Raw genomic sequence first — 21,234 nt, forward strand, 5'->3', positions numbered from 1 at the left:
AACAGCAGCCAGCCCTGCCCTGTAGCTGTGCATAGAACCCCAGGCAATGTTGGTTTTAAATGTGGATAACTTTAAATCAGAACCCTAGCTTTACTCTCCAGAACCCGGTTTCTTAAGAAAGCATCTTTATTGTCCTCTCCTTTTCCTTCTTCTCTTTCCTTTCAAACTTAATTTTTAAAAATAATGATAGGCCATGCACAGTGGCTCACGCCTGTAATCCCAGCACTTTGGGAGGCTGAGACGGGTGGATCATGAGGTCAGGAGATCGAGACCATCCTGGCTAACACAGTGAAACCACATCTCTACTAAAAATACAAAAAAAAATTAGCCAGGTGTGGTGGTGGGCGCCTGTAGTCCCAGCTACTCGGGAGGCTGAGGCGGGAGAATGGCCACTGCACTCCAGCCTGGGTGACAGAGCGAGACTCCATCTCAAAAAAAAAAAAAAAAAAAAAGATAAAAGAATCTACATTGCAAAACAAAATACCAAAATCCTTTTCCAATAGTGGATCAAGAAAATGTCAAGCTGGTAATGTGCAGATTACAGACATAACCAGCTACTAAGGCTTCATCTCAATCACTGCCAGTGATCATGTGAATGAGAACTTTTTATGGCCCAGTTAAGAAGCCTTAAATTTACTCCTTAAAATGAGACAATGAATACCATAAGGGACAGGGGCTTTGAGGTAAAAACATGTCAAAGAACATTTTGGAAATGTTGTGAACTCGCTATAAGGGGGAGTCACTAGTGGGTCTCTGACAGGCATCAGCTGTCTCCTTGTCCCAGCATCAGAGTTACTCACTCTTACATGGATCCATCTCTGCCATCCCAGAGCTTCTTTAGACACAGCTCTCTAACCCCTGTAGCTGCCTGAGCACTGGCCTGGGTTCTGGGAACACTGTGGCAGCCTCAGACCAGTGCCTGCTGTTGCACAGATTTCGAAATCACCAAAGCACCTGTTCTGCACAGAGCTCTAAGGCTCCCTCTCCCAGATGCCCAGGGATGCAAACACAAACCTGCCTAGACTTTTTTTCCACTTCAAACTCTGCCAAGTTTCCTCCTTACCCTCAGGGGAAATTGCAAACCTGACCTAACTCAGAGATCCCTCCACAGCCTGGCTCCTGCAGTTCTTTGCCTAGCCCATGCATTTCACCAAAATAGGTTGTGGGGAGTCATCACAGGGTCAAAATCGGAAATTACAAGGTTGCCTCTGGCTACCTTCTATCTCCTGATCTTCCTGCTCTTTTACCCCTGCTTTCCATCATAAATGAAACGTAAGGGATACAGTGGGAAGAGCACAAGCTTTGAATTTGACTTTTTTCCCTGAAGTAAGTTAAGGCATACAGGGGAAAGAACATGAGGTTTGGAGCCTAGGAAGATCTGGGGAAAAAAAAAGGACCTGGTTCCACCTTGCTCTGTAATTTTAGGTAATGGATATAATTTCTCTGATCGTCAGTTTCCTCATTTGTAGATTCAAGGTTAGGGAAAAAAATAGAGATAAAATTGTTAAGCAGCTGGTACAATAGCTAGTAGATAGTGACTACTTATTGCATGTTCTTCTAACTCACATATCAGGGAAGTTTCTGTGCATCTAATAATGTACCACTAGGCAGCCAGTCGACCTGTAAGACTGGCCTTGCTATCCTAATTAGTTAAGTACCCAGAAACCCTACAGTAGTTGGTGCTGTGGCACCAACGACTGCCACTAACCTCACAAAACTCCAAGTTGTGTCCCAGTTAAGACCTTGGTTCAACGGCCAGAGATGCAGTAGAGGTAGGGTGCGTGGATGGGATGGCCTGCCTAGGTATTAGTCAGGTTTCTGCAGCACACTACTGCTCAAAATCTTAGTGGCTTATTACAAGCATTTCTTTCTCATGCAGAGGTCTCTGGTTGCTGGAATGTTTGCAGGCCTCAGGTCAGGTTCAGGTCTGGTCAATGTGTCTCTCATGTTGTTTTCATAGCAAATGGCAGACGTGTGCGAGCAGTGAGTGAAAACACATGGTGCTGCGTAAGGCCTTGGCCCAGAATTGTCATGCTGTCACTTCCACTCGCATCCCATTGGCCAAGGAGTCACATGGCCAAGGCCAAAGTCAATGGAATGGGGAAGTATATTCCTTCCTTAGATGGGGAGCCACGGCAAGGGCAGAGAGAAAGGAACAGTTTTAGACCAACAATGCAATCTACCACACTTCTCCCAGTTGTTGGGTTGCAGAGGCAGGACAAAGTATCCTACGGTTATTAATCTTATCCCCAACACTTAAAAAGTGCTACTTACTTCCATGATCCTCTTGATACATCTGTCCAAGCATCTTTGGACAGCAGTGAGCATGTGGGAGGCTAGAAAGAGGAAGAGGGTGAAACTGGGCTGTTGGGGTGCTGGGCAAGCCAAAGGCCCCATCAGGGACACAGCAACATCCCCCAGGCACTGGGCTTCATGGACAGTAGTCTCTACTATGTGCTCAGCACCTGGCAAGGCCCAGAGGACTCCTGGGAATGCCCCTAAGAGGCTGCTACCACCTTCCTTCTTTCTATTGTGGATTTTGGTTCTCCAACCATAGGGTTTCACCAGCACACAAGAGACATGGCTTTCCTGCAGTGCTCTATTTTTTATTTCAGAGGGTTGCTACCCAAATGCAAGGCTACAGAGGATGCCTCCAAAGAGTAATACTCCAAAAGCATTTACTTGAGACACAGGATGCCATGATGCTAAAAATGGAGAAATACAAAATCTTTAAGTGATTCTCCCTCAAATGAACATGCAAACTGTGAAATCAGGAATAAGGTTGAAAAAACAATCAAACTGCAAATGTTTGGCTCCCAGAGTTGTTTTTGAACACACCATCTAAGCACTTCCTTAAAAAAAAAGTTAATTAAAATTTTCCTCTCTTCAAAATTTACTAAAAGCAGCTGAAAATAGAATCTGAATGTGTCTCTAGACAAGAAACATCTGCATGAAAACAGAAAAAAATATCATAAAAACAAGAGCACATCCAGGTAGTTGGAAATATCCAGAAAAACAACCAATATTTTAAATTAATTTTGAATGTTTGTCACTATAGAGAACTTTCAAAATATATTGGCTGATGGCCTGTTGAACTGAATGTACTTGTGATTTACAATGTTTGTTTACAGGCACGTCCTGCCTTTATATAAAATACATATTCTTGAAAATATTGAGTATAAAAAACAGTAATTGTAATAAACCTAGAAGTAGTTTCTGATACCCTTTTAAGCATTTGCAATTGGGCTACACAGGAGTAACAGAAGATATCAAAGACATATGCAGTGTACTTTAGAATACGATAGCACTTAGTAAAGTGCTAGACTAGGCATAAAAACAATTAAGTGCAGCAAATAAGCAACTAGGTAGTGCTCCTTTAGGTATAGACAAAAAATACAATAGCAGCGAAGACAGGGAAAATTTCATTGTAACTACCCCAACATGTTTCATGAGAAGAAGAGCTACTTACTTCCTAAAAGCCGTCATATGAGCAGGTGGGTTCAGAGAGAAGGAGGACTCCAGTACCACCCCGAGTGATGGAGAGCACACAGCTTCAGATCTCACCCTTGCCTCTCCCTGAAATACTACCCAGTGGAAATGCCACGGCATGGCGACTGTGGTAGTGGTAGGTTTTCCCATCATAAATAATCCCGGGAAAATCCTTTGGAAAAACAAATATGAAGCCCAGAATCTGTCTTTTCTGCCACTGTACAAGTGGCATTAACACACTGTCTAAAGATAATGGTTTCTTTCCTGCCTTTCCAGGTAACCATGTTGACTGAAGTAATTAGAACATATACAACTTTTTCATGATGGATCTTCCAATATGCTCTGCTGTTCATGGTTCACTCCTTTGATGAGTATTGACTGAGCCTCTGCTATTGACTAGGTACTACAGATACAGAAAATAAAACAAAACTCATGGAGCTGGCACCCCAGGGTTGAGCAGCTTCCTTATCCCAACAAGAAGCCAGTTTCCTTGTGAATCATTCCCTATCTTCATCCTAGATGGCCTTTTGCATGGAAACCCACAAACACAGACACAGATGGAAGAAACTAAAGGTATCCAGGGGAGTGAGGACCTAACTCCAAGTGTCAAGGGCAGGACTGTGTAGGGTATTCGTGGGAGCAGGTGATTCTCAGACCCAAATAGTTTCCAATTTTCAGTTTAGGGGAAAAGAAAAAGAGAGACTTTTGGAAATGCATGTACTCCAAAGTTTATTTCTTCAACACAGGGCCTCTCCCTCCCTCTCCTTTCTTCTCTGTATCTCACACACACACACACACACACATGCACACACACACATACACAATACCCCACCCTCCCAAGTATCCAAATGTAGGCACACACACAAATATACAAGCTACAACAAAGTACACAAATACATAGACTACACATCATGGCAAAATCAGGTGGAAAAATCAGGAAAGGAAATCGCTCGCCACTTAGAAGCTGACTCTGGTGTACGCGTACCTCCCAGAACATGCATATGTATACACACACAGAGACTGAAGTGGGTATACACACCTGCATGGGAAACAACATATGTTTGAACATACTGTGCCCACACAAAGAAACAAGTGACATGTTTTCAAGGACACCTCACTACTCACAGACATAGTTATTACCACATCTGGCCTATAAGAGGATGGACATTAATGCAAGCAAAACATAAGCGTCAAAACACTTTCTAATGTTGGCTGTGGTTCTCAGCTGCCCCCGGAGTTGCTCTCCCCAGACTCCTTTAAGATTCTGAAGATTAAACAGTTAGTAGCCAACTTTATATACAAGCCTGTAAACAAGAGGGCTCAGCTTTAAATAATTATGTCAAAGAAATGACAGCTGTGCTCTTTGCCAGAACAGGGATGAATAATTACAAAGTCAGGACATAATTAAGCAATTCTGACTGTTGGAGTTTTGAGCTGTCTCTCTGATGTGCAGGGCTGGCATGCCCACCACAAGCGTCCTCCTGGACAGGCCTCTGCACCCCTTTGATCTATGTTTCCCAGTGCGGTGAGGGGCTTAACATTCTGGTTACTAGAAGGCTCTTTCTCTGGGGGCCTGAACCTTCTCTGTGTCCAGTGTGGTGTTCTCTGTATTAACAATGGCATGATTCAATGGCCAATATATTTGATAAAGTTTATATATATATATATAATATATATAATATATTATATATATTTGAATTTGGGAGAACAAAGCCTAGCTGTTGTGGGTCCATCAACTAATAACAACACACACAAACACACACACAGAGGAAGGTCCTGGAAGCATCCATTGTAGCCCATCAGCCTAATCACTTCCTAATGAAATGAACAGCATCTTTCTCCTAACAACAATCAGAAGCCAGACAGAAGGCAGCTTTGAAACAACAAAAAACTAAAAGGCAGGCCACGGAGGAGAAATGTGTTCATCATGGGAGAAAGGGAGCGAGGACTCTGCCACTCAAGCCGCCAGCGCCTGCCAGGTTACCCAATCAGACCTCTGCCCAACATCCAGGCCTTTATTACCTCCTGCCATGGTTCCTGCATTTGCATCAGCCCTGAGACACCCCAGACTGCCGTTCCCCTACCTCCAAGGCAAAGGCTGGTGATTGAGAGGCATTTTCCCATTCTCCCCCAAAATTCCTTTATGTCAGGAATAAATGAAACAAGCTCCCCCAATCACGGCCCCACTGGATCATACCAATCAGAGCCATTCTGCCCTGAATAAGCACAACAGGCCTTGGCTGCCCCTGAAAAGGACAGAAGCACGTTTTGAGATTCTGATTCCATCAAAGAAAAATAGGTTTTTTCCTGAAATGTGCCCTCAGCCCACCCGCGGCAGCCAACACATGGAAAAGGAAATCGCTCCGTTCACTTAGAAGCTGACTCTCGTGTACCATACCTCTCAGAAACGTTGCATATTAATATATACACAGAGACGGAAACCGGGTTACACACCCTAACATGGGAACAAACATATGTCTATACACCACTGTGAATAGGTGAGAACCAGCCTTTTTATGCCAATTGGATTAATTCCAGCCAGGACTCATTTGGCCCTCTTCTTTCTACAAAAAGTACCTGCATCTCTGAAATAACAGACAACATCACGCACTGGGCCTATCCATGGGAGGGGAGGGGGATAGGAGGGATTGCATTGGGGAGTTATACAATGATATAAATGAAATGAATTGATGGGTGCCTGACGAGTTGATGGGTTTGCGTCAACACCAACATGGCATAGTATACATATGTAACAAACCTGCCAGCCAATTACTGCACATGGTACCTAAACTTAAAGTATAATAAAAAAAAAAAAAAAAAAAGGGAACTAACTGGCCTGCCATTCAATGTAGGCATCCAATTCGATATGAAACCAAGAACACAGAAAAATCGTCCTGAGCACTTGAAGAATCACGGCATAAATTGAGCACTTAACTGGAAGCCCAGACCCCCAGGGATTCTGGTCCCAATTCCATGGAGCCTCAGGAAACTGCACCCTCTCCCAGCTCCCTCATCCATGAAATGAGAGCACAGACTAGGTGATTTCTAAGTCCTCTTTGGTTTGGAAATCATGTGACTACAGAACAAGAACCAAATCACCATACTTTGTAAGAGCACTATGTCTCTCTCCTCAAATAATTAACAGGTCTCCTTTTTAACTTTTGTTTTAGTTTTGAGGGTAAATATGCAGGTTGGTTACATAGGTAAACTTGTGTCATGGGGGTTTGTTGTAGAGATTATTTCATACCCAGGTACCAAGCCTAGTACCCAATAGCTTTTTTTTTCTGCTCCTCTCCCTCCTTCCAACCTTCACCCTCAAATAGGCCTCCATGTCTCTCGTTCCCTTCTTTGTGTTCATGAGGTCTCATCATTTAGCTCCCACCTGTAAGTGAGAATATGTGGTATTTGTTTTTCTGTTCCTGCATTAGTTTGCTAAGAATAATGGCCTCCAGCATCTTTTGGGGACATTTTATGTCCCCATAAAAGATATAATGTTGTTCTTTTTTATGGCTGCATAGTATTCTATAGTGTATATGTATCACATTTTCTTTATCCGATCTGTCACTGATGGGCCTTTAGGTTGATTCCATGTCTTTGCTATTGTGAATAGTGCTGCTGTGAATATCCACACGTATGTGTCTTTATGATAGAATGATTTATATTCCTTTGAGTATATATCCAGTAATGGGATTGCTAGGTCAAATGGTAGTTCTGTTTTTAGCTCTCTGAGGAATTGCCATACTGCTTTCCACAATGGTTGAACTAATTTATACTCTTAACAGGCTTTTTAAAGCTTAATACAGTTAGTAAGGATATTGGAGTCAATCATACAAACATGAACTAATTCTAGAATTGATTAGAAACTAATTGGGAACTCTGAAGGGCATTTCTGCTGATGTTGCTAATGACTCAGAAATAGCTAATGTTGGATTTTAAGGAGCCAGTCTCAGATGCTTTCAAAAGCAAGGAAGGATTTCGATTCCCCCCACCTCTACTCAACAGAACAGTCCTGCTCTTACCTGTTTTCTTCATTTAGACCTTAGGAGATCCACAGGGTAAATATTTAGCTCACTGCTCCAGGGGTGAGAAAACAGAGAGAGAAGAGTATAGACCCAGTGGTCAGACACAAGGTAAACCTCCAGCTCCACGATTACTAGCCAGGTGACCTGGGGCAGCCCAGTTAACTTCTGCAGCCCTGAGTTCCCTCACCCATAAAGTGAGCCAATGACCCCTTCCTTCTACTTTAGAGGATGAGTGAAAACTTGTAGATCTGTGCACCAAGAACCTTAGAAGAATGGGTTGGGGGGCCATGCATTGAGTGCCCCATCCAGATATGGAGGATACTACATTTATTACCCCTTCAGATTTTGTGTGGCAACATCAAAGCCAATGAGCACAGGAGAAATACTGATCTACTCTGCACACAGGTATACACATGTATACAAGAAGATGAGATATGTAGGGTGGGCAGGTTATTTATAATAACCCAGGATATTATAGAGTTCATTTGTTGTACTTTTGCTTGGTTTGGTCATGCTGGCTATCTCTGGACTGTTTTCACCAAAAACAAACAAAAAGAAGGCCAAGAAATAAATTATTTCATTTGGAAAAATTACAAAAGCTAGAACAACTAAAGGCAGTCGTGTGCAATACATCAAACCTGTGCCTCGATAGGGAGCACTGTTAACACTTTAATAGCTATGAAATGAATCACTCAATTAATTTCCCACATGCTGAAAGAGGTAACAATACATTTATCTGCCAGTAATATACACTCCATATCATACATTTCCACAACTGCTAGCAATTTTATTCAGCATACTGGAAAATAAGTTGCATCTCATGGATTCAGGGAAAGAAAGTGGCCTGAGGTCTGCTGCCAGCAGAGCAACTTGATGGAAGATGTTTCATTGTTCTGTTTTGTTTTTGTTTTTTCTTTCCCCCCTTTAATCACTTCCAATGCATGTGCAGAGTGCTGTAAGTCAATAGCTGAGGATAAACTAGACTTCTAGGATATCAGTGCCAGCGTTTTCAACACACAAGCTGCAATCTCATGGGAGGTCACACACAGCTCCACAGAGCCTCAAGGCAGAGGGTTCTCCAAGGAGGTCATCAGGGGTCATTGAGTCCATTTCCCAGCCTCTGGCTTCACTGAAGGACTCCCAACTCCTCCCAAAGAGACAGACATCCATGTCGTAAAAAATCTCCTTGTGTCTGAATCCAAGACCCCAAGCCAAATCTCCACTGCCTCATCAGAGCTGCCATTAGGATGACACCAAATTCACTTACAGACTCAGCTGGTAAAGGAGAGGTCAGTGAACACCATTCTAATCAGCTCTGGAGAGATACATGTGGGGAGCACATGCCAGCCTAGGGACACATTGTCAGAAAACATCGCCTTCCACACTAACGATATCTCAGAGAGCTGTGGAGCCCTTGCCTATGATGGAAGAAAAGCACTCTTCCCCAGCTTCCCTTTGGGAGCAAACAAGAAAGGCCCCCTCTGAAGTACTGGAAGAATCCCACCTACCCCAGAAGCCCACCCATGCCCAGTGCTTTCCTCTTTCTCCTTTCTCAGCTGCAAACCTGCAGAGGCCCCACTTAGTGAATATCTTCAAGAAGGAGACCTGCAGTCCCCTACAGAACTTCACCATTGGGCTATGCATAGTGCTGCTTTATTGGTAAAACAGGAAGATCCAGTTTACACCTAATCCTATTTCAAGTTTGGCTAACAATGTATCTATGGAGGGACTCTTCATGTGAGATCCCAACTGCATTCTAAACACTCAGAGGACATTCTCCATGCCCTGGGGTGTAAGCACTGCCATGAGATGTAAATCCCTTGTGAAGAACAGCGAGTAGGCAGCTCACCTTGGGCTTCACCACCTTCATGAAGGCTCCTCTGACCAATGCCTCCTCTCGTTCTTGTCTGGTTACTTTCTGGGCATCCAGAAATTTCAAGTTGGGCAGCTTGTACAGAACAAAGCATCTGGAAGGCAAGAGTCAGAGACAACTCAGGAAGGTTTGTGTGGCAGCCTCAGAGATCCGGACAGCTTGTCTTATCTTCAAGAATCCACACCATCCGGTCTTCTGGAACTTAGACCTTGGCTGCTCCTCCTCTCTTTCACAAAGAATAAACAATTGCTCCTTGGAGAAGTCAGAATGCTTCTATCTTACACAGATGCACAACTAAACATTAGAAGCACACACTAATGGTACACTAGGCTCAAAGGTAAACACACACACACGTGGGTTAGCCAGTAGCACCCTATCAACGTATTCCCTTCCTTTCAGTCTGGAAAACAGGCTTAGCTTCTTGGCTACATAGTTCTCAGTAAAATAAACCTATAAATTAATTGTACCCTTTATGTCACTGCCATTCCTATGGGTCATCTGTATCACAGAATGTAATGACCTGGATGACTATGGGTTACAAGTGAGGAACACATGTAGCTGAGAAATGCTTCCTTGAGAAATCAGGCAGGGGTTTTAATAACTTTTTAGCATCATCCATCGATAATACATGTGGTTATTTCCATACTCTATCCTATGAAGATTATCAAGGAGAAATAGGGGGGGTTAATTTTTAGGAGATACTAATGGCCCAACAAATGCTAGGTGCTCTCCATCTCCCTGGAAAAAATCTTTGGCATACATACGGACTCCAGAAATAAGCCAATGACTGCTAGTGTAATTAACTGTCCTCAAATAGGTATATATGGAGTTGACAAGAATAACCACTTGGCCAGGCTATAGTTATATAAACGCACAAATAAATGTATAACAGGTATGGATATGGGTCTATACTTCTCCCTCATCAGGGACAGTCACTAACCAAGATGCTTTCCATCAAGTTCCATAGTCCATCAATCAAACAAGTGAATTGTTTCCACCCCACTCAAGAGGTGAGTACCCAGTGTCAAGAGCAATGGGTTATCTCCAAAGGAATCTGTCATTTCCTTCCTACACCCAGCCTCCTCAGCATATACTCATCTTTCAAGCCTCATCTCCTATGAAGGTTTTTTTGTACACCTCCACCCTACATTGCTTTCTCCCTTCTCAGGACTCCTAGAATATGCTATCAGCACCTTACAGTCTAACATTTTGTTGTTTTCTAATTATTTTCTTGGTGTTCATTAATGTCCTTACCCAAACTATAAGCTTCTTGAAGGCAGCGACAAATTTCTTTGCTCACTCTCACCACATCTTGAAAACTGGCATTAGAATGGAGTCAATAACATACCAGCTTATTTCAGTTGCACATCTATTTCTTGATCACCTACTATGCTGGGCCTTAGGAATACAGATGTGATTACAACATGCTTCCTGCTCTCAAAGGTGTTCTCAGTGTAACAGAAATTATACACTCACATGGAGAAATTAGGAATCGGCATAGCTAAGTGCCAAGACTGAGGTTATGCATAGAGTGGTAAAGGGGTCTACTGACTGAAAACTCAATGGAAAAGGAGAAATAGGAAATCTCAAATGGGCATCAAGGAACCACATCTTAAAGCAACCTCAAGCCCCTAGCTGTTCCTCAATGAGGATATTACTTGGAACAGTGTGACTCGCCTTCACTGGAGCCTTGGGATCCCAAGGCCACCTTCCACATTCATAAGGTGGTCTCTTTATTGGTGGCAGTAGCAGCCCATCTGGAGCAATTGCTGCAAATACACCAGCCGCAGTAGGGACTGTTTGCTCTGCGGAGCTGGCAGGAGCCAGAAACAGGCAGGAAACCCAAGCCCTCCTGAGTTGGTGGGGCAGGAGCCCCTGCTCCCATGTGCAACTGCAGCTGCCCAGCTGCAGCTGCAGACCCAGGCATCCCTGTGCTCTTCCGGGCTTGGGAAGCCCCCCTCACCTGGCAGGCTTGGGAGTGCCTGCTCCTGCTGCCTGGCCTCTCCCCACTCCCAATGCCCACTCCAATTTCGGAGCAAACTTGTGGCCAAGCCCAGGCACTGTCACAAGCTGGCTGGGTGTGTACATGCTTGGAGCAGTACTGAAACACCAGCTCCCTGCCACCTTGGCCCCCTGTGGACTTTGGGTGCTGATGTGCACAGCAAGGAGGCCAAGGGGCAGCTGAGGAGAACTCAGCATGGGCCTGCAGGCATCCCTTGGCACAAACAGCCTAGGTGCCATGGGCACTGTAGTCAGCAGGTTGATGGCTGGCAGCAGGAGGCAGACAGGCTCCTAGGTGGAAAGGGGTGTGTCCCTGGTGAAATCCCACCATCAAGCCAGGGGTGGCCTAAAGCATAGGGGCTGGGCTGCCAGTTTCACAAATTGGAGTGAGAACTTAAGGTACCTCTTCTGGGCCCTGCCATGGCCACCCATGGACCAATCAGCATGCACTTCCTTTCCTCTGAAGCCCATAAAAACCCCAGACTCAGCCAGACTCAGGCAGATGATGGAACAACCTGCCTCTGGAAAGGAGCTACCCACTTTGGGTCTTCTCTCTGCTGAGGGCTGCACAGACACTGAGATGACCTGCCTGCAGAAAGGAGCTACTCACTTTAGTTGTCCTGAGAGCTGTACTGCTGCTTAATAAAGCACCTCTTTGCCTTGCTCACCCTCCAGCTGTGTGCATACTTCATTCTTTCTGGATCTGGGACAAGAACTCAGGACCCACCAAATGGCAGGACTGAAAGAGCTGTAACACAAACAGGGCTGAAACATGTCCCCGTGCTGGCCACATTGTGGGTGATGAGACAGAGAGAAGAGCTGTGGCCCTTGGGGAGCCCAGACCTAAGAGCTACCCAAGCTAAGGCTGTGACACCCTCTTTGGGGCTCTGTGGTTCCTGTCATCTTCAAGATTCCAGGTGCCACCACATTCCCCTGTGCCTACAGTGGAAGCTGGTTGTGGTATGCCTGGTCCAGACACAGCCTCGCAGGGAGCTGGTGCCCATGCCAGTGCCTGGAGATGCCCAGCCCACTGCTGCCAGCATGCCTGGCTGTGTGCAGTGGCCAGACCCTGTGCTTGCTTGCTCATGTACCCCTCACAGCTCCACACCTGGCTCACTCTTGGCAGGCATGGGATCTGAACCGGTAGCACGAGCCAAGTGCAGCCCGCCGGGCTGAGTAGGTGGAAAAAGCCCAGCAGGCCCAAGCAAAGCTCAGGCAAAGGCACCACCAGCCACAGAGGTTTCCAGCTGAGGAAGCAACACCCCAAGGATGCAGTGACATTATCACCAAGTGGCCTGCATATGCTTATCCAGGTAAAAGACTTGGCTGACCAACCCAAAGCCAGAGAGAATAATTTAGAGGTCTGCAGGAATAACCTACACAGGACTCATTGTTAAGGTCAAAATATTATGAAATTCTTTTCTTCCTTCAGAAATGTCCACCCCATGCCTGATGTCCTGGAAATTTGACTCTGGCTACTTCCCGCTTCCTCCCTGGCCTCAATCTATTGTCCTCTTTCCTACCCTGGGTTCTCCCTTCCCTCTCCAAATACCTGCTAACCTCACCCAAAATCAAGAAAGTGCCACAAAATGTCCAAATATATTTTCTTTTCTTTCTTTCGTTCTTTTTTTTTTTTTTTTTTTTGAGATGGAGTCTTGCTCTGTTGCCCAGGCTGGAGAGCAGCGGCATGATCTCTGCTCACTGCAACCTCTGCCTCCCAGGTTCAAGCAATTCCCCTGCTCAGCCTCCCAAGTAGCTAGGACTACATGTGTGTGCCACCACTCCTGGCTAATTTTTGTATTTTTAGTAGACAGGATTTCACCATGTTGGCCAGGCTGGACTCAAACTCCTGACCTCAAATGATCCACCTGCTGGGATTACAGGCACGAGCCACCACCAAATATCTTTTCTATCCTCCAGTAGAGTTCCCACCGGCCTCAGTCAATGTTAGAGAAAACTTCCATCTTCTGCTTGTAGCAGAAAAGTCTTGATGACAACAGACTCTTTCAAATAAAGACATGTACAGACAGAAACAATATGTCAGGAGTGACGCGCAGGGAGTAAAGACACCCACTAAGTGTAGGGTGGGAAAAGATGAATATTCAGGTGAAGAAAACATCAGTATTAGAAAATCAGCCAATGTTTAACGATGGAGTGAAAGATGCCTTCACAGGGCTGGCAGGAACCACGATGACAACAGACCGCACATTGTCATTTTGCCTCACTTTGGATCACAGCCCTGAAATCAAAGGAGAAAGAGAGAGAGAGAGGTGCTGGCTTTTAAGCTAGTTAAAAATTTTAGATGACAAAGAGCTGCTGTTTTCAGATCACTCTTCTTACACAATCAAAGAGACAGCCCTTGACACAGGCTGCCAGTCACCCCCTGAAATAAGGGATGACTTGGCACCCATCCCGAGGGCCAGCCTGAGTTTCCAAGTAGATGCTGCTTGGAGAGGTCTGAGGGACACTAGGAGGACTTGCCCCAAATAGTTCCATCTGAGATTCAGCCCAGGGTCCAAAGTTCCTTCATAGAGGTATCTTCTTTCATTTACTTACTCATACATTCACTTGTTCAACAAGTAATTATGGAACAGCTACCGTGTGTCAGGACCTGAGTCAGGTGTCAACAGGAGATAAGCAATATGGAAGATCTGTGCTCTCTCAGTGAGCTTCTATTCTTGCACAGTGGTTCTCAAACTTCAGTGGGCATCAGTATTTCCTGGAGACTTTCCAACACACAGATGGCAGGGACCCATCCCCAGAGTTTCTGATTCAGTATTTCTGGAACTGGGCCTGAAATTTACATTTCTAATATGTCCCCAGGTGACGCTGATGCTGCTGGTCCTGCTGAGAACCAATGTCCTCGTGAAAATAACACCAAGAGGAATAATAACTTTGAAATTAGGAGGGTGGTGAGGCAGCAGTAAGAGTCTCCTTCCAGTTCTGCTAAGGCCTGCCCTGCCCCAATGCCTGCAGTACACAGAGCCCAGCCAGTGGCCATGTCTGCCAGATCTTCTTGCCCCTTGATGGCTTGGAACTGGCTCCAAACCTTAATGCCAAGTGATAAGTCAGTGGGCTTCCTGCCTGCCTGTCCTTTCGTGGTCCTGGGAGATCTATTTCCCTTTGTTCTAGGTCATGTCAGGGTGTCAAAACCACAGCTTCAATCCTGAGTGTAATACAAGTTTGCCATAAAAATACAAGAGAGGATTCCCGAAGCCACAGAATGAAGGCTTTTACAATATCAATTCAACCCTTGTAAATTTAATCCTGGGTTATTTGTTGCACCAAAACCTCTTTACTGTGATGTATTACTTAGTTACTGGGGTTATCACAGCCGTATCCTAAAGTTGCATAGTACATAAAACATTTCAGTTAACAATGCGGGAAGGTTAACTCCCCCAGATAACCTGCAATCACAAGGGCTAGTCCAGATGACATCCCTCTGTCAGCTTCCACGAGCTATTGATGGTTCAATCAGTTTGTTTTGAAGGTAAAGTACAACAAAAGGGCACTAAACTTATTCAGACTGTCAACAGGGGCTATCGGGAATGGGGTTTGCAGGTAAGTAATTCTGGGTGTTTTAAGGCTATTATCAAACAGCAATGGTTGAAGGAAGAGACAGCTACTAATAACACAGAAGGCAGCCATCATAAACCACTTTATGGCAGAAACCCCCGTCTATAAATCCTGCGACACCCGGAGACAGCTTCAGATTTATAAAACTGCTTGTTAAGCCAGGGCACTGCTTAATGAAAAGAGATCAGTCTAAGTTCTAAGTCTCACGTCCCTAGCTCCAGAGGGCAACTCCAATTTTCCCGACCTTCTCAAGGTGGCTGGGGGAAAGCCCCCAGGGCTGCGGGTGGTGAGGGGTGGGGGTAGAGTCAGAGGCGCTCTTGGCTGAGATACAGAAGGTGGGGTTATCAAGAGGAGAGCAGGGATCCTGGGAAGGTGCTTAAATACCCATTTGCCTCTGTCTGGAAACACATTTCCTAAAACTGAGAGACCAGCACATCGAGCTTTTCAGGTCCTCTTTCTTTTCACAGAATGTCCCATTTGCTTAAAGGACTCCTCTAACGAGAGAGCTAAAACTGCTAGGAGGAGAAAAGGAAAAGGAGAAATACTTTTTTTTTCTCCTTTCTCTCCAAAATCAATTTTCTCTGCTCTAGTCCCGACACCCAGGCATTTTTCATCCAGACCTCAGAGAGAGAGGAGGATATTCTTTCCCCCTGCCTGTAACCGTTATCCCCAGGGCAATGTCTGCTCCCCAGGAACACTGCACAACCACAGAAAAGCTCAGATGGGCCTCCATGGTCTGTGAATGGGGTTGGCTGCCATGTTTCTTTCTCTGACACGCTATTCAAGAAATACCAAGTTTCCAGTCCATGCGGGAACTGGGCATGGGGTCATTGGAAATTTTCTTCCATTTATGGCAGTCTATGCTTCTTTGTGTTATTTCTTGCTGCCTTCTTGTTTCCACCCTTTAGAGGCAGGGAGACATGGTACAAGCTACTGGTGCCCTACCTGGGACCCCCAAAGGCAACAATGGGTGATCTGTGCCATTCTCAAACTTTCACAAAGCTTGATGGGATAGTTGAGTCTGCCAACAAAATATCATGCTTCCTCACTGTTGACTAGATTACATTAACTCAGTTTAATAGCACTGGTTACCTCATGCTGAACAGAAGCCCTGATAAACTGCTGAATGTATCTGTTTCATGATAACAATAAAGTTAGCAATGGCTTCAGTGCAGTCTATTTGAGAGACCAAAGCTTTTAAAGCGTTGGGGAGAAAATAAAAGGAGGGGAAGTTTTGTAACAAAAGCTTGGGGACTAATAGCATAGGGAAAGAGGCCAGACTCTGAGCGTATCTTGCCCTGTGATCTTGGTTCTGTCTCTGCTGCCTTTCTGAGCCTCAGTTTCTCTACCCATGCTGTGAAGGGGATGGGCCAAATGATGTCCTTCAAATGTTACCTTGCTTGAACTCTATGTGGCTCAAAGTTGACTTACAATAAATATATCCATGTCATCCTTTCTCGTTATTCCAATTTCTTTATATAACCACCCCCCAACACCTCCAAGTAAATGATGACAGTGAGAAAGTCAATAAAGACCACAGAGTAATGAACAAACACTGTGAGTAGAATAACTGCAGATGCTCAGAGAGATGACAATGATCTCACTCTAATGAGCCGAGGTGAGCTCACCTACAGCATTCACGAATGCCTGACAACTGGCAGAGGCCAGCTGATTTTCCTCACAGTTCACCGGCAGCATGTTTGAAGTCTCTGTGCAAACAATACACCCACAGGACAGACCAAGGCCCTCTACAGAGGGTAACCGGCAATTACTCTGTGGGCTTCTGTCACTTTGATCTCTGGGTCGTGACCTTTGCTTTCTTGTGATCTTCAAAGCCCAGATTGTAGATTAGCTGGAGAATGCTCACTGGGTTATGTAAGCCACAAGTTTTACAGCTCCTATTCGTCTGGGAAATGGTGGCAGCCCAGAGAGACCAGACAGCGGAGGGTCCCTCCCTCCTTCCCTTTGGCTGAGTGCTGCAGACACTGGGCAGGCCCCAGGGCTGCTCTGTGCAGGGGAACAAAGAAAGGGTGTCACGTTTTAAATAACTGAAAGTTGTAAGGAATACAGAAGGGCCTACGGGGAGGAGGGAGGAAAGCAAGGCCAACCAGAGACTGGAGTGGCAGGAGGGGATCAATGACAGAGAGTTCAGTGACAGAGGAAGAGCTAAAAGACCATGAGACCAACTCCCTTATCTGAAAGGTGAGGTCCAGACTTGTCTACTGTTAACCTTCAGTCCATTGTTCTTTCTGTAGCAAAAAGAAAAAAAGAGATGGCAAGGGAAGACAAGAAATAGACCATTCTGGGCACCCAGCTTTCCCACATTGATTTGTTATTTTGGCTAGTGTTGAAATCCACAAGGGGCACCAAAGTGATTTCTTAGTAGCATGGTGGTCTCTCCAGCCAAGACTTGCACTGCTGTTCTCTTCCTGCCCAAATCCTGGAGGCTGCTGATTATCACATTCACCTCCATTCAACATTCATCCCAAAATAGCAGCATGGTGTGTACACACTAAAAATCACAGACAGGTTTAAGCTCCTATAATAACAGGGCCGTGGACATTTCTCAGCCATGAACTATGATGAATGGCGAAGAGAAACCCCAGGCATGTTTCTGCTCCTGCCCCAGTGAGGCCAGGGTGCTACTCAACAACTTGGTAGTATGTTCATGCTCACATATAAGTTTAATGAGCCTGTTTTATGGTGGGGATGTGTGCCAAGAAAATCCAACTGGGTGCACAGGGGGTAAGTGAGGAAGTGAAAGGGGTGAATGTAGGAGGAGGGGAGGAAAGACTCCATAGAAACTCAAGCTCTGTGATGCCATTTCCAATAACTACACAAATCGAGTCACTTCCCATTTCTGGTCCAGTGGTTGGCCACAACGTGACCTAAAAACTGGGCTGACCTCTTTGAAATCAACATCTCCCATGGAAATGAAACAACAGACACACTTGTTTTGATGTATGGCTGGGTGACATATTATAAATATTACATCACATAACCACAGAGGATGCCAATCAATAAGAAATTTTTTCAGACAGCACTAAATGAACCATGGGTTCTTGCTTCTGAATACAGTCCTTTAAGGCTCCTAGTATTGCTTAAATGATTAATAGAAGACATATTGTCAGAAAATGTACTTAAAGTGAAAAACAGTAAACTGTAGAAATATCATTCATTTTTAAGCAATTTTCTAGTGAAAATGTCACATAAATTTACATAGAGGCTCTACTATTAGGCTCTGGGTAACAGCTAGAAGGCAGGCAACCCTCATGCTTTGTGGATGAAGGGCCAGAAAAATGTTTTACCAAAAGAAAAAAAAAAGGCAGCTGCACTGCTTTGTATAAACATAAATGCCACAGGAACTCTAGAGTCAAAAGTCATATTGCAAAACCCTAAAATTTCTCAGTGGCAAATGGAGCACAAACTCGAGGAAGGACCAAGCGGATCTGCTTACAGACCACAGAATGGAGCTATATCAAACACATACCTATCTCTTCCATATAGAAGTGTGAGCACTCATCAAATCAACAGTAAAAAATAAAGATATTAAATGAATAAAAAATTTAAACGTGCTAGAGAATCAGCCTACCATTCCACTCTTCAACCAGTTGCTGTGCAGTGAATGTGTAACTACATGGGAACATATTTACTGTTCCTTGTGCTGTTCTGAGTTCCTGTTTCTCTCGGAGTGCAAGCATCTTGCCATCCTTGTGGATGATGTAAATTTTCTAAGTTAATTTTGACTAGTTATGATTTTGGCTTTGTATGACCTCCAGAATATAGCCTCTCATGGCAACTTTGTCATATGTGTACTCACAAACCACCTCCCTAGCCCCACCCCTCAACTCCTTCCAAGGGAACAGAACTGGAGTGGGGAGGATGGGCTTGGAGTGTGCCCAGGCTAGCCCATGACATAGACCACACTTGTAGAATGCAGCCCTCCCTAAAGATTCATGACCCATAACCAGCACTTGGATTGAGTCTGAATCACAGTCCTTTGCTTATTAGCTGCATTTGTTAACATCCAAATGGCTCTGATTCCAAATGGGCAGTGGGCATCTGAGATGGCCAAATATCCCTGCATCTCCCTATAAGTTCCTAGCTCCTGAGAAGGAAAGGTGGTTTCAAGCCACCTCCAGGAAAAAAAAAAAAAAAAAAGGGTGCCAAGTCCTTTTTTCATATCCAGCACTACTTTAGGCATTGATGAGGCTTCAAGAGTCAAGACAACTCAGCTCCTACCCACTGGAAGTCATTCGCTAGATGTGGAAATACATGAAGAAGTGAGAGAAATACACAAGATAGAATCTATGAAATGGTGTGAGACAGTAAAGGAAGAAATGTAACTGGTTGGGAGAAGATTGTCTCCGAATTCTAAAGCCAACTGGACATCAGAAACACCTATGGACTGTTGCGTTGTAATTGCCACCAACTGCATCAGAAGACCTTGGATGACTCAGAGGCAGATCCTTGATTATGGAATACTGATGTAGACTGTCCTCCCATTTGAAAGATCCCACTGGCAAAGCTGGACTCCACATCAGATCTTCTGATCTGACCCCATACACCTTGGTCTTAGTACTTTTGCTAATGCAACCAGTTACAATAGAAAAAACAAATAGTAATTATTTGAGAGCTGATGGTACACAAAGAAAAGAAAAAAATTTTTCTTAGCTTTTCTTTTCCTTTTGCAACCTCATAAGCCCTGTACTTGAGACCAATCCCTCTCTACCTCTCTCATTCTAGAAAAAATAACAAAAACGTGCCTACATGGTTGGCTTCACACGTAGCTTCTTGGCCCCATGAATGAATGAATGAATGAACAAGTACATGAATGTGTGTGTACACATACATATACATATACATATACATATACATATAGACATAGATGTATATATATGCATATATACATATACAAAATTTATTAAGTTATTTTTAAGAGTTATTCGGGTGGGGTGTTTAATGAGAGCTTATGGCATAATGGAGAGAGAGGTCCATGAAAATGTCATTAAAGCATTTACAAAACAACAATCCACAATGAGAACACAGACAATTTTAAATGAAGAAGGAAAATTAAGTGACTTTGGTAAAATGGGTAAGACCAAAAAGACTCTCTAAATGATTTTAGATCAGGGCTTTTAAAGCAGATGGTTGAGAAGTAGACAGAAGAATGAAAAGCATTTCTACTTGGAGCCCATCAAAGCACATGGCTGGTGGGCACCACAGCATAGCTCTATGGTGGAGAGGTATGGGCCTGTGGGACTTCGTCTTTAGATTGTCTATGAGCTCCCTAAATTTTGCTGGGAAGTCATCTCTCTCTTCAAGGTGATGCTGAGACAGACCACAGAAAGATCTTACAACACAGAGCAGGGGTCAGCAAGTTACAGCCCATGGGTCATTTCTGGCCTGCTACCTGTTTTGTAAATAAAGCTTTACTGGAACAAAGTCATGCCCATTCTTTCAAAAATTACATATGATTACTTCTGCATTATGAAAGCAGAGCTGAGTAGTTGTGACAAGTCCACATAACTTGCAAAACCTAAAATACTTAATATCTGGCATTTCACAAAAAAAGTAGACAAGGCAATAACTTTTCATCTTTCTTAGCTTTTGTGACCTCAACCAGGAGAGACAATGGCTGTAGGTTACCAAAAGGTAAAAGTTTAACATTGTTATGGGAAGCCCACTGATGTTTACCAAACATCTACTATGTACCCCAGAGTATAATATCATCCCCTAAAGCTTCTCTTTTTCCCTTTTCCCACCATGCTCCAATCCCTGGACACTCACCTGTATCTCTTGTAGTCTTCCTCATCCTTTTCCAAGCTGACCAGCTCATTGGGACAGGCCACGTTGCCCAGCAGACTGAGGTACTCCAGAGCTGGTGTCACTTCTGCCAAGTGATCCAGCAGGTACTCCAAATCAGTGATGTGACAAAAGTTAAGGATCTTGGTCCAGGAAGACAAAAGGCTTAGCAAGGAGCATAGGCCATGACTGACAGGCGCTGATGAGTCCAGTCTGCTCCTGTGAGGCCTCAGGGTGGGGGCTGAAATCACTTCGGCTGTGGGTATATGGTATTGCTACTTTTTCACTCCCACTGTTGGGAACACAGCCCAACTTTTCGTAAGGCAAATAAGACTAAGTCCAGATCATTTGAGGAAGAATGAATAAACTTGATTGTCTCATCATATTTTTCTTTCCTCTATAGTTCTGTTTCTAAAACACACTAAAAGGGAAGATTCCATAGAGTAAAATAGTTTTGAAATATGCAAA

The 21,234-nt window shown here is 44.4% G+C and overlaps 1 protein-coding gene across 3 annotated transcripts in view; it reads right to left on the reverse strand.

Annotated features, from left to right (window-relative positions):
- Positions 1 to 21,234, reverse strand: part of LRMDA (leucine rich melanocyte differentiation associated) — a 1,135,663-nt gene that overhangs the window by 496,575 nt on the left and 617,854 nt on the right. For 2 of the 3 annotated variants that reach the window (XM_017871895.1, XM_017871896.1), the window contains 2 exons: positions 20,752 to 20,891; positions 9,361 to 9,478 (listed from right to left, as the gene is read on the reverse strand). In XM_017871895.1, the coding sequence (XP_017727384.1) occupies positions 9,361 to 9,478; positions 20,752 to 20,891 (258 nt within the window). The remainder of the gene's footprint in view (positions 1 to 9,360; positions 9,479 to 20,751; positions 20,892 to 21,234) is intronic. The other variant, XM_017871897.1, reaches the window with a different exon arrangement.

The sequence above is a fragment of the Rhinopithecus bieti genome, unplaced genomic scaffold (assembly GCF_001698545.2).
Source record: "Rhinopithecus bieti isolate Rb0 unplaced genomic scaffold, ASM169854v2 scaffold_6022, whole genome shotgun sequence".
NCBI lineage: Eukaryota > Metazoa > Chordata > Mammalia > Primates > Cercopithecidae > Rhinopithecus > Rhinopithecus bieti.